General features: G+C 40.0%; 1 protein-coding gene and 1 non-coding gene across 2 annotated transcripts in view; one reads left to right on the forward strand and one right to left on the reverse strand.

Moving 5' to 3' along the window:
* Positions 1–5,551, forward strand: part of grb2b (growth factor receptor-bound protein 2b) — a 29,119-nt gene extending 23,568 nt beyond the window's left edge. The window contains exons 4-6 of the mRNA XM_044332012.1: positions 2,344–2,466; positions 3,084–3,252; positions 4,410–5,551. Of these exons, the coding sequence (XP_044187947.1) occupies positions 2,344–2,466; positions 3,084–3,252; positions 4,410–4,595 (478 nt within the window). The 3' untranslated portion in view covers positions 4,596–5,551. The remainder of the gene's footprint in view (positions 1–2,343; positions 2,467–3,083; positions 3,253–4,409) is intronic.
* A 5,940-nt stretch (positions 5,552–11,491) lies between these two features.
* On the reverse strand, positions 11,492–11,573 carry trnas-aga. Its single transcript has one exon. It is a non-coding gene; the product is annotated as a tRNA-Ser (tRNA).
* Between the last annotated feature and the right edge of the window lie 944 nt (positions 11,574–12,517).

A 12,517-nucleotide genomic window follows, 5' to 3' on the forward strand; every position in this document is an offset into this window, starting at 1 on the left:
GCTGTGCTGTTATCTCTGCTTAATTTTCACCCCTCAATTTGACCATTACTTTAATATTACTTCCTCATCAGGGGTTTAGGATTAATTTTCCTGCCTGCCACTCACCCAACCACATCAAAGACTGCAGGAACAGCTGTGGCATTTAGTAGGCTGTGTATGTGCAGGATCTGACATTTCTACACAAGAAGAGATCTGTTGACGTTTCTTCCTGTACCCTGGCACTTACGTAGTGAAACAGTGCCTAGTTTTGCAACTGCTCCGTTTCACAATAGGTTAATTCTAATTTTATTTTTTTAATATTTAGACTATGACTGTACCCTTTCACTCATCACTGTCCAGTTTGTCAACCTGGTTAATGTTCACATCATGTGTCCCAAAGCTTTTTGCTTTAAAGAGGGGAAGAAAAAAAAAACCGTCCCTCGGCTCCTCCGTGCGTGTGGTTGTTGTTTTGTAAAGAATGCTGCATCATGTATTTGCTCCCCACCAGTTGGCAAACACTAACTTACAAATAAAGACCAATGCCAGGAAGTTTTGAAGAGTTTGAGAACTTAAAAGTGTGGCAATATACAGAGCAGCTGTGAAATATAGTTATCAGAGTTAATCAAGCAATTAATTCCAAATAGTGTGTTCACATATTTTGTTTGCTTTCTTGCTTGCATGTTAACATAGGAGTAAAGTTTAATTTTGTAAATTTAGGGGATGATCAAGGCGGGGCTGTTGATGTAAACTCATGCACTTCCAGTACCTGCTCGCCATAGTAAAAGCTTCCCATCAAAGATCATTTATTGTGAAATAGGCCAATTTTCCACTAAGACTGGATCCCAGATGAACCCCAGATCAGACTCCTGTCATTGTGAGAGGTTTCCTCATGTCTCGTATTGAGTCACTGCATCCTTGGACGTCCTCAGTAAAGTTGTTTTTTCAAGAAGATCTCCTTTTAATTAGCTATGTTTGCGTATTATTTGAGTCAGACTTGTCTTGATGAGGTAGTGGAATATGGTAATTTAGTGAAATAGTATTGCACCTTGTTGTTTATGGGTAGAATGAATTACCGTAAAGGTTACAGTGGAAAACTATCCAGTACAGTAATGGTCACGAGGCAATGAAGTGCCTTTGTCTCCCATTGTGGTGACAATGAAGTGCCACCCGAAAGCACCAGGCACCCACACAGACCTACACACAGCTGTGCTATACAGCAGGGCACAATACAGTGTGGCTCCGCTCCAAGTCACAGTCCTCTCTGTCTGTGCACAGATCTTTTCTCCACCCAACAGTCATCAGGCCAGAATTGAGTTTTTGTGGCTAATGCTTTGGTTTGTGTTGCAATCTAAGCAATAGAATTAACAGCATGAATGATTTAGACCATTCCCTTTTGCAGAGGTAAAGTGTGTGTGTGTGTGTGTGTGTAGTTGATGATAATGCCAGTCATTCTCCTCATCCTGTTTCGTTTCCTTGGCTCCATTAATTGCTCTGCTATCACTTTTATCAAACAGGGAAAGAGACTTGGTGTGCAGGCCTGCTGCGCTGTCATGCACAGATCCAAAGCAGATTAAGAGTTGGCCATTTCATTATTGATTTTCACCTACGTGTAAAGGAGCCAAGATGTCATCTTTTGGCTCACTGTACTTTTTAATTATTAACACTAGTAAAGAGCTTTCACAGGCTTTGTCTCTTCCTCTCTATCTTTATCACTCTCACTTATTCCCTCTGTCAGAGTTTTCTCAGTGATATATTAGTAGCACACATGCAAATAATTAATTTATGCTACTTCAAAAGTGGTGAGATTAAATCTCAAATCTGATCTTTTCTTTTAAAGATAATCCTTCTCAATTTTTAGACTTAGAATCACACTGCACAGTTGGAGAATTATGGTAGAAAATTTTCCTGTGTTGGCTTTGCTTGGTATGATTTTTAATAACTAATCTACTTCCTTGTATGTGGCCCTTACTCTAATTTATTATTCCCTGCTTCCTGCTGTGTACATTCAGAGTGAATGCTGAATTACATTTATTTCTATGTACAATTCAGCTTATTGACTGTCATCACTGGGCAGCTCGATGGGTCAGTGGTTAGCACTGTCTCCTCAATTCAAACCTGACAGCCAACAAGAAGTGTGATGCTGGCATGCTCTCGTGTTTCCTCCCACAGTCTCACACTTGAGCTAAAGTTAAACTCTGCATAGCTTTAGGTGTAAATGTGAGTGTGATTGTACCCAAAATAATCATGTTTACAGCGTTGTCCATTATCGATTGAATGGATCCAGTCAGATATATGCAAAAAGAAGACTGTTAAGTGGTGGCTTTGGGTCGACTCTCACTTGTACCTGTTTCCTTCCTCCTCCAGGTGGTTCTTCGGGAAGATTCCTCGGGCCAAAGCAGAAGAGATGCTAAACAAACAGAGGCACGACGGGGCCTTCCTCATTAGAGAGAGCGAGAGTGCACCGGGGGACTTCTCTCTCTCTGTGAAGTAAGTAGCAACACACAGATGTATCACTCAAGGGGAATAAATATGATTCATATTCATGCTGTTATCTATTAATACAATTTCATGTTATCCTTAAATCAGTGTACAGTTTCCCGACAATTGATCAGGTTCATAAGTTTCCATACTTGGTCCCTCTGAGTCATCAGCACAACCACTTCCTTATTCCTGTGAAGTCTCGGTGCTGCCCTCTGCTGACCGGTGTTTTTTCTAATCAGCATTTTTTGAATACTTACTAAAAGAGCTCGTTTCCTCTTTTCTGTCTTTCCGATCTGACCTTCCCAAAAGACTCATTGGTTCACAGCAGGTTACATGTAAAGTTGTTAAGATATGGATCTTAACAACTGTCTGGACTGTCCTGATTCTAGTCAGCTGGTAATAATGTCAGTCTGTTACCGGCGTGACTGATTCATTTGATTAAACACTTAGCAGTCTGTCACAGACACGCCTAATGCATTTGATAAGTGAGGTTAATGTCTGAGTGTTCCACTGCATTTGTTTAAATCTGCACAATGCCTTCAACAACAACTTCACATGGCTGTCAGAAATATTTGTGAAGATCCCCCTTCCTCAAAGTTTCCCCCCTCTGTGACCTCTTGCAGGTTTGGAAATGACGTCCAGCACTTCAAGGTTCTTCGTGACGGGGCTGGAAAGTATTTCCTATGGGTGGTGAAGTTTAACTCGCTCAACGAGCTGGTGGACTACCACCGCTCCACCTCAGTCTCCCGTAATCAGCAAATCTTTCTGCGAGACATAGAGCAGGTCCCCCAGGTAAGACTTACATCCCTAAGACTGAACAAAACTATTTAGAGGTGAACTTATTAGAAGATATAATTGGATGTACTTTTCAAATTGACAACCATACATGTTCATATTGATAATTTCCTTCACTCAAGTCTAGATCACTTGTGGCAAAGGGTGAGTGCTGCACTCTATAACCAGAGAGAGCATGTCGGTTGTCACTTTAACCACATGTGAACTTACTATTGCTTGCAGGAATGTCATTGGACACATCTGTTCTGCACTGTGGTCAGCAACCTGTTGAAAAAAAACAACCAGTGCTTTCCTCTCTAACACTTAAAACCAAAGTTTTATTTTAGAGTTGTGATGATAATGTGATGAGTTTTTGATACCAGAACAAGATAACAGCAGCCAACAACATGCTCTGTTGGTTTTACTGTATACATAATATTTAAAATATTAATTAGGAGAACAGGTGAGAATTATAGACATGATTTATTTTATTCATGTACCTGATCAGCTGATGCAGTGAGAGTCCTTTATCACTCCAATTGAAACTATTATGTTGTTAAGAAGAAAACCTCCAGTATTATCAGAGTGACTGTGACAGCGTTATTCTCAATAAGTTCATACTAACATCCATCATTGACCTTTACGCTGATGATGGTGGTAATGAGGTCTTTAATTTCATTGACAGTAGACCCCAGAATGAAAAATCTATTAGAAGCCACAGCGAATTTCATCAAAGTGCTCAGTGGCATTGTCTAAATACTTGCTGCCAATTTGGGACAAAAGTGCGTTATTTACCTCATCACCTGCTCTGTATTGTCAGTGTTATGGTTTTGTTTTAGAACATGTGCATGTTGTCATCAGCAAGTGAAGGAAGAACTGAGAAAGAACTTTCTGTGTGTTTGGGTTTCATAAAAGCTTCAGAAGAGTTGCGGCTCACTTAATGTATAAATCTTATAAGCTCAGTGTCAGACTCTGGAGAATCAGTGACATTTGAAAGTCAGCCACTGAACTTGTGAATTATTTTTTTTGTGACTGCCTGACTGCTGCCAGAATATTACGTAGGGTCACAACAGCGAGGGGACTATTGATTTTTTTCTCTTTCTTTGTGTCTTTTCATCACATTACACCCTCACTAACCTGCCTGCAACCTCTTTCTCCTTGTTTTGTTTGCACAGCATCCCACATATGTGCAGGCGCTCTTTGACTTCGACCCCCAGGAGGAAGGAGAGCTGGGTTTCCGACGCGGCGACTTCATCCAAGTCCTGGACAACTCTGACCCCAACTGGTGGAAAGGCGGTTGCCACGGCCAGACGGGCATGTTCCCCCGCAACTACGTCACACCTGTCAATCGGAACATGTAAACAGTCAGACCATGTAAACAACAACAACAACAACAACAACAACAACAACAACAGCAACCATCACCATTACCATCATCATCATCGTTCTTGATCTCATCAGCCCCCATCCAAACCCCCCCAACCACCCCCTTCACCCCCTCTTGGCCATCCCACGATAACAGGAGCAGACAGGAAGAACGCAAACAACTGAAAGTGAGAGAGAGAGATAAAACAGGAGTAGTGCTGTCGTAGGCGGCGCTGTGTGGGTGGCAGCTGAGCAAAAATCAACTTTAACTTGCGCTGAGAATGTTCACCTCCCCAGTGAATGCCTCGGCGAGGACTGAACTGTCTTTGAGGGAAATCTAAATGCAGAGAAACTTAAGCGTAGTGCACCAACCGTGAAGATAACCAAATGATTCTACCGCTAGAAGTCCCACAGCTGCTTCTGTCTTCTCCTTTAACTTCTTAACATTCTGCCTTTTTTCTTTTGTGTTTTTTTTTTTTTTTCTTTTTTTTTTCTTTTTTTTTTCTTTGCCGCATGTTGTTTTTAATCACCTAAATGAAATGCCTACCGGTAAATCCTAACTCTGTTTTAAAGAAAAAAAAGAGAAAAATATAAAAAAGAAGTGGTTTTAAAAAAAAATGTACAAAAAAAAGAAGAGAGAAAAAAAAACTGATGCCATCTACAGCAAGTTTCCATGTGTAAGATCATTGGCACGTGAGCATTGTACATCAGCCATCGGCTGTATAAATAAATCAACTATAGAGAGAATCCATTTTTTAAGAATATATATTATATATTTGTATGTGTTTGTCTGTTTTACCTCTCATCACAAATTGTATTTTTTTTCCATTTGTAAATTATGTTCAATCTTTTGTTAGTCTGGATAAGACCTAGTAGCTCTAGAATGTGCTGAATTGTCAGTCAAGTTTTTTTTTTCTTTTTTTTTTTCTGAATCTATCTGAGGGCTCTCAGATAATAACAGCATGATATTTAAGGGGTCATAAATTCCATTTGAGAACGTTTCTCTTGTCTATAATGCGAGAAAAGTAAAAGTTAGTTCTCTGAGAAGAAACTAAGCCTGTCAGGAAGCTAATGTTGACCAGCAAGTAGAGCCATGAATGCTGCAAGAGCTGTTGTATTACGAAGCCCTGTATAAGGTCAGCCACCTTTTTTCAAAGCCAATGTATTTATTGCAGCCATTTTACTTGGGCAGTGAATGTAGCTGACTGAGTCCGTAGACATTAACATGAGGGAAGCACGGTCGGAGAACTGAACTACACAACCACGCAAGGGATTTTAAAAAGACATGCTGAATTAGTAATGTTGTCGATATTCATTCATAAAGAGAGTGGTGTATGAGGATATGTACAGGTAGTTAACATGCATATTCAAACACATTCATTACATGCATGCATACGCAGACGCTCTCCTCCTTTGTTATACCTGCACGTAGCAAAGAGGCAGAGTTTGGATAATCACATTGTGTAATCACCAGTGCAGATCTGCGGCTGGCACAGATTAACAGTTCAGAAAACTGAGAGATTGTCTTTTATGCTAAAAGTTGAGAGATCAGCTTAAATGATGTAAAAGATTTTTTTCTCCCCTTTCTTTTTTTTTTTTCTTTTGTCCAATGTGGCGTGTGGTCAAGCACTTTTTTTTTTTTTTTCTTTTGTCAGACATTTTGATTTCTGCTCTGGTCCAGTGTGTTTGTGTGTTTGTTTACTGTGTTTGTGTTAATGGTTTCTGTTTTCTTGTTCTCTCTGGATAGTGCCTTTCTCTCTGGTGTTTCAGTGTCTCCGACCTGCTACTTTGAGCCCCCCTCCCCTTTTTTTCCGGGGCCTGCCAGTCCTGCAGTGAGAAACAGTGTACATAATCCAACCTGTCCCATCCAACAACGCCCCCCTTTCCCCCTTCCTACATCAACCTGCATCCACCTTTGTCCTCACCAACATGGAACTCTTCTTATTTAAGTGTCTCTCGCCTTGTCTTACCTAATGATACTGTTTTTTTTGTTTTTGCTCTTTTTTATTTGCATTTGTTTTGTTTTTTTGTTTTGTTTTGTTTTCAATTAATAAAATGCAATTATTAAAAAATGAGAATCATTTTTGTGGTTTATATTTTAGGCATACTTCTTAGAACCGGGTGGTAAGTGGCTCAAAAATTCACAAACTCACTTATTCATATTTAGTAGCCTGCAGATTCTCAACAGGAGGAATGTGTTGAGTCATCATAACAGTTTTACACTTGCCAACCTGAAGTGTTTCAACCTTTTCTTTCTTTTCTATAACTATTGTTCCTCCAAAATGAAAATCTAAAACATAAAATACATACACGATAGCGTATATTAAAAAAACAAAAGAGCTGCAGCTATAACAGTCATTGCCTGCAGGTGATGTGTCAAAACTTCAGCCACAGTTCCTTTCTTTGCCTGTAGGTGGCGACGGCAGCAGTACATTTTCACTTTTAAGCTGCTGTTGCTTTTCTCACCACATTAGCGAGCCTGGTTTGGGGTGCATTGCATCAGTGGCATTGTATGTTATTGCTTATTAATGAAGTATCTAACGAGAGGGAGTATACTGGTGTTCTCCTAAAAAATCGAGAGTACTTAAATCGCTGACTAATTTGCTAAACAGCGGCCTCTGTGGCCACAAATGGTAATTACAGGATGACACATTGAATTTCCCTCCATTTCCAGTACAAAGTGTTAACGTTTTGTTTTTCTTTTGTGACAAAACAATTGAAATGTTTGTGGTATGCTAAAATGTAGTGTAATAGCATGAGAAGATTTCAGCAAGCTAACACAGCAATATGTAGCTATACCTAAAGTTTGCTAACATTAGCCACCATATGCTAGTGTACAAATCAGAGCAAGACATTTAATGTCTTATAAATTCAGCTCGATATTAAGAGGAGAAATTTATTTTTCCTTGCTTTTTTCCATCGCTGCTGACCATTTTTCAATGCTATTTGTGTCAGATTTATAAATGCATCTTCACACCTAGACAGCCGGTGGTTTCCACATGTCAGTGCAGTATGGTAATCATTTTGCAGACTCGAAACTTGCGTGTGATGAGTAAACCATCACAGTGAAAGTCTGTGGAGTTTGGATCATTGGCAGATCTGCTGTTGCTCGTTAATGCAGTTGAAAGCGCAAATTTGTTTTTCATTTGTGAATGGCGGTTCTTTGTTCGTGGGAACCTTTAGAAAATACCAGGATTTGAGAGCCGCAGTCATTAGCTGTGGTTGTAAAATCAAACCCGGAAAACACCAATGTCACAAAAAGAACAGAGCAGCTCACCAGCACAACATCTTTTCAAGACAACCCATGCTCTGAGCTGTGCATAACCATAATGATCTTACTCACTGTGATGGATTGGCTGTCTGAAGCCAGTTTAAAGACTAGATTTTTCAATTCCTTGCTGAAACAGGAGTCACAGGGGGGAAAAAGCGCACAAAAACAGTACAGTATACTCATTTGGTCTGCAATAAATGGACTAAAACATGAAAAATGCCCATATGGTCATATGAGGCGTTTGACCTTTTTGACATCCTAGCTTTGGGTGATCTTGCCCATCCAGATGTAGCTACTGCTGCTGGTGTTGTATGCAATCATCTTGGCTGTAATCTGAAAATGCGCTGCATCCTCTACCTATGACCAAAAGGGAATTCTTAAAGATACTAGGGCATCGGCAGTGACTCAGTCAGTAATTTTAGCAAAACGCCAACTCAATACATGAGGCCTCATTTCATTATGAAACCCATCCGAAGCATCTCTCTTGCTCTTGAGGTGCAGATTATGTGCATGTGTCAGTTGATCCGAGGGTGCAGCGAAGAGGAAGCGGATGATTTCATTTCTTGTAGAGAGACGCCCCGGGGTGCTCTGCATGCTGCACTCTGCTGCAGCACAGTGAGATCTTTAACATCATGTTAGCCACGGTCTGGTGCACTGTCTGCTCCACATTTTGACTTTAGCACTCTGAGTACCACTGTAGCTCTTCCCCCCAATCTGGCTCCTCTCCGCTTTCGTTTTTGTCACCGGCTGCCTTAAGCAGACAGTTACATCAGTGCTGCTGTCCTCTTTCTGGCCTTCTCATCTGGAATCTATTCTAGTACTTAAAGATCCCCTCCAGATATGTTTTAACATGTATATAAAATACTCTGAATAATCATTTGTGTCTGATACGGTTTTTCCACAAAAAAAATTCAGTTATTAAAATCCTTAAAATTGCATCTCCTCATTCTCCCCCATTAAAAATTCCTGAATCTATGAATATAAAAATATTGTAAATTTCAAAAGTTTAACTGCTGGACACAAGATGTCTCCTATTTCACTGTAAAGTCCATTCTCAGTGTTAATGCACTGGAGGCTTCAGGTTTCCACATCACACTTTTTAAGTTGAATATTGAGCCAGGATTGGCTTCCAAGCTAGTCGTGATGTCACAAATCATGCTCATAGGTTGACCATTAAAATCTGATTTTCAATGAGCTCAGAGAAACTTTCTACTTTCAGCAGATTAATGTGAAAACATCCCTCTAGTGTCAAACTCTGTATATACATCATCCTGCACAGTGAAGCTCAAACATCCAACTGAAGGAACAAGAAGAAAAACACATTATTGAGCGGAAGGCGACTTTAAAGATATCAGCTCGCTCCAGTGCTTCCATTCATCCTAATGCCATCTACCAGTAATGTAACCCAGTGGCCTCTGTTAACCACTGGTGGCCCTGACAGCAATTCAGACAAAATTGAAATCAAGGTTTTCTGAGTACATTGTGCATGCAAAACTACATAAAAAAAATAAGTCTCACCTAAGTATGAGAGGCTTTAATAGAGTGTAAGACCCAAGCACAAGCACTCTACCCCGGGGGGTTTTAGCTCTCCAGCTGGACGAGGCTGCTTGGTGCAGTTTTAGTAGTCGACAACAGGCACATGCCAGCATTAAAAGCCTGTTTTGACATTTTAAGATGATTTGAGGATTTGCAAGTGAGGAGGACATTTCGTGCAGGGTTGAGAAGATTATTATCAGCGTGTGAACTAGTGTGACCCGTTTGTGCGAGTTCCCTCAGCATCATAATTATAGCCACTGATGTTTTCAATTCAATGTAGATGGACACATGTTGACATGTTTGTTCATAGACAGCTAGATATTGTTTGAGGTTGGTAGATGTGAGAAATAAAAGCCAGTGCATGAAAGAGAGATTTGCTGCCCACTATACGTCATCTCTGACTCCAGCTGAGGGTGAAAACAACAAAGACCAGTGGTTGCTTGAGCTCTTTGCAGTCTGTTTCTGCCCATGTTTACTGCTTTTAATGATACCACCTGAGTGGGCAGCAGTCCGCCACTGAGGCGACATTTAACCCTCACTCCCTCAAGCAATATATTAAATCGTGATCCCATGGAAACAATCTGTGTCCCTGTGTAGGTGTCTGATATGTGATAGAGTTATCAGATCACTCGTTTCAACTCTATGAGCACATGCATTTATCTGGCATGCAAAGGTTGAGACCTTCCACTCCACTCCCCACCGGCAAACAGGTAGATGAGATGAGCGCAAACACTCCTGCCCCGTGTTGACCTTTGTGGCTGTTTTGTGGGTGCTTTCAGGGTCACGTTTGAAGTGCCTAAAGTTCATTCAAGATCTAAACTTTCCCGAGCCTCCAGTTAGATCTATCTATCATATGCTGCCATTGTAGTAAGGCAGTTTAACAGAGATATCTTTAAACAGTGCTGCTAGCAAATATCTCACAAATACCTAACAAACATGGCAAAAAAGTCTTTTTTTAAGGTTAAGACAAGTACACAGCATTGAGAGGTGAGGTGTGGGAGGAGAGCTTATCCTGCTAAATCATTTCATATATTAGCATAGAAACACAGCTGCAGACAAATGTTGGGACTCCTGAAATCTTAATATTATAAATAACAGCATTATTTTAGGTGAATTCAGGTCTGTTTAAGCTGACTTGGTGAACTCACACTGCCGCATGCTTTCTATTGACTCATTTATGGTATATTACTGCCACCTACTGGCTCATCTCCACAGTTTGTGATGTCACTTTTCTGTAATTTCCAGTATACCAGTAATAACGAAAGTGTGAACATGTGGAGTGGGAGAACTTGTGTGTGGGCACATGTTGCACCATGATTCGCTGGTGATCACATTTTGACTGATCTGTAGCCTCCATCATCAGGGAAAAAGGACTGAAATTCTCAGCACAGATTTTATTTTGCTTTAGTTATGTGCATGTATTTGGCCTTTAATGCAACTTTTGAATTGCAATTTGCCACCTAGTTTGAATCTGAAAGCACAAAACAGTCACAAGGGTCAACATGGGGCAGATGTGTGTCTGTGTCTATCAGTCTAATTTGCAAAATTAAGGCAGCAAAATCTCACATGATAAAATACAGACAATAAAGATAATTCTAAAGGATACTACCAAATTCGTTCAACCAGTGAGAATGCATGTCAGAAAAATATAACATATGGATATATTTAAGTATAAAATGGTCATATCGCTTGCTGTATTCCTTCAGTGCATTCTTTTCCACCGTGTTGAATTGTATGTATAATTGAACCAGCGTGTGACAAAGTACATAGACTCAAACACAAAACAACACCTGCCTCTAGAAGAAAAGCATAGTCACCACGAATGGTTAAAAATCTGGACTGTATGTGTTGAAATCAAATCCACAGCGATGCCATGCAGTTGAGCAGCAGGGGGCGCTGTTTCATTATTTTTAACTAACATAGTAGTGATTTCAGTCACGTAGCCGATGATCATTCACTTCCAGTGTTGCCCTGTGAACACGGACAGGACATTTCGCCCACAGATGTAATCATTTTGTGGAAATGTGCTGCTTTAGTTGCGGATCAGAGGTATTATCTGAAGAGAAAGCATAAAAAAAGAAATACCGTTGTCGGCAGGATTCGAACCTGCGCGGGGAGACCCCAATGGATTTCTAGTCCATCGCCTTAACCACTCGGCCACGACAACCTGTCTACCAAGTGTTAGCACAGAGATTATTGAATGTATATCTCAATGTGGAAACAGTTTGCGATGTAGTTCTATCACAGACTGTATAAAAATGATGAGCTATATGTGTGTCATATCATCCAACTACACAGAGTCATATGAATAGTGTGCTGACAACAATGTTGAGTAGGGGCACAAGAACTCTTATTTTACATTTTTATATGTGCAAAGAAATATAGCCTTATATCTTTATTGTATATTAAGACCACATTAAACCAGGTCCAGATCAAAAAACATTATACTTGGACCTGTCATTTCCGGACTAGATTACCAAGGAGACTCTTCATTCAGACACAGTTTCAGATTTGTGAAACCTTTATTCTATTTGTGAAAACTGAAAAAAGGATTTCATGACTTTTTCCCCCATCCAGACCACATTAGACCAGGTCCAGATCAAAAAACATGTATTTAGACTTGTCTGAATTATGATATTTCTGACATAGGCCCCACTAAAGGCATTGTCCCAAGTAGGGGGCATGGCCTTGGAAGATGCAGTGAGAAAGGTTAACCATGGTCAGTTTGACGAAGGGTGAGAGAACATCATTTTGTTTTTAAAAGAAAAATTGGAGGAGTGAGTAAAGAAAATTTACACTATAAAGATATTTTATGTTTGTAGCCTATTTCAAAAGGTAAAAATTACTTTTCTACCTTTTGTTTTTAAGTGAAAAAGAGGAGCTCTACATGGCCATAACCAACAAAATGAAGAGAATCATGCCATGAATTTCTAGCCAGCCAGTCAGTGAAATTGACCTTTTTTCAGATTTCACAAATAGAATAAAGGTTTTACAAATCTGAAACTGCATCTTAAAAAGTCCTTAGCCTCTCTGTGATAATCTAGTCCAGATTTGACCAGTTTAAGTATAGTGGTTTGGGATCGGGACCTGGTCCAATGTGGTTTGGATGTG

Source organism: Thunnus albacares, chromosome 17, assembly GCF_914725855.1.
Source record: "Thunnus albacares chromosome 17, fThuAlb1.1, whole genome shotgun sequence".
In the NCBI taxonomy this organism is placed as follows: Eukaryota; Metazoa; Chordata; class Actinopteri; order Scombriformes; family Scombridae; genus Thunnus; species Thunnus albacares.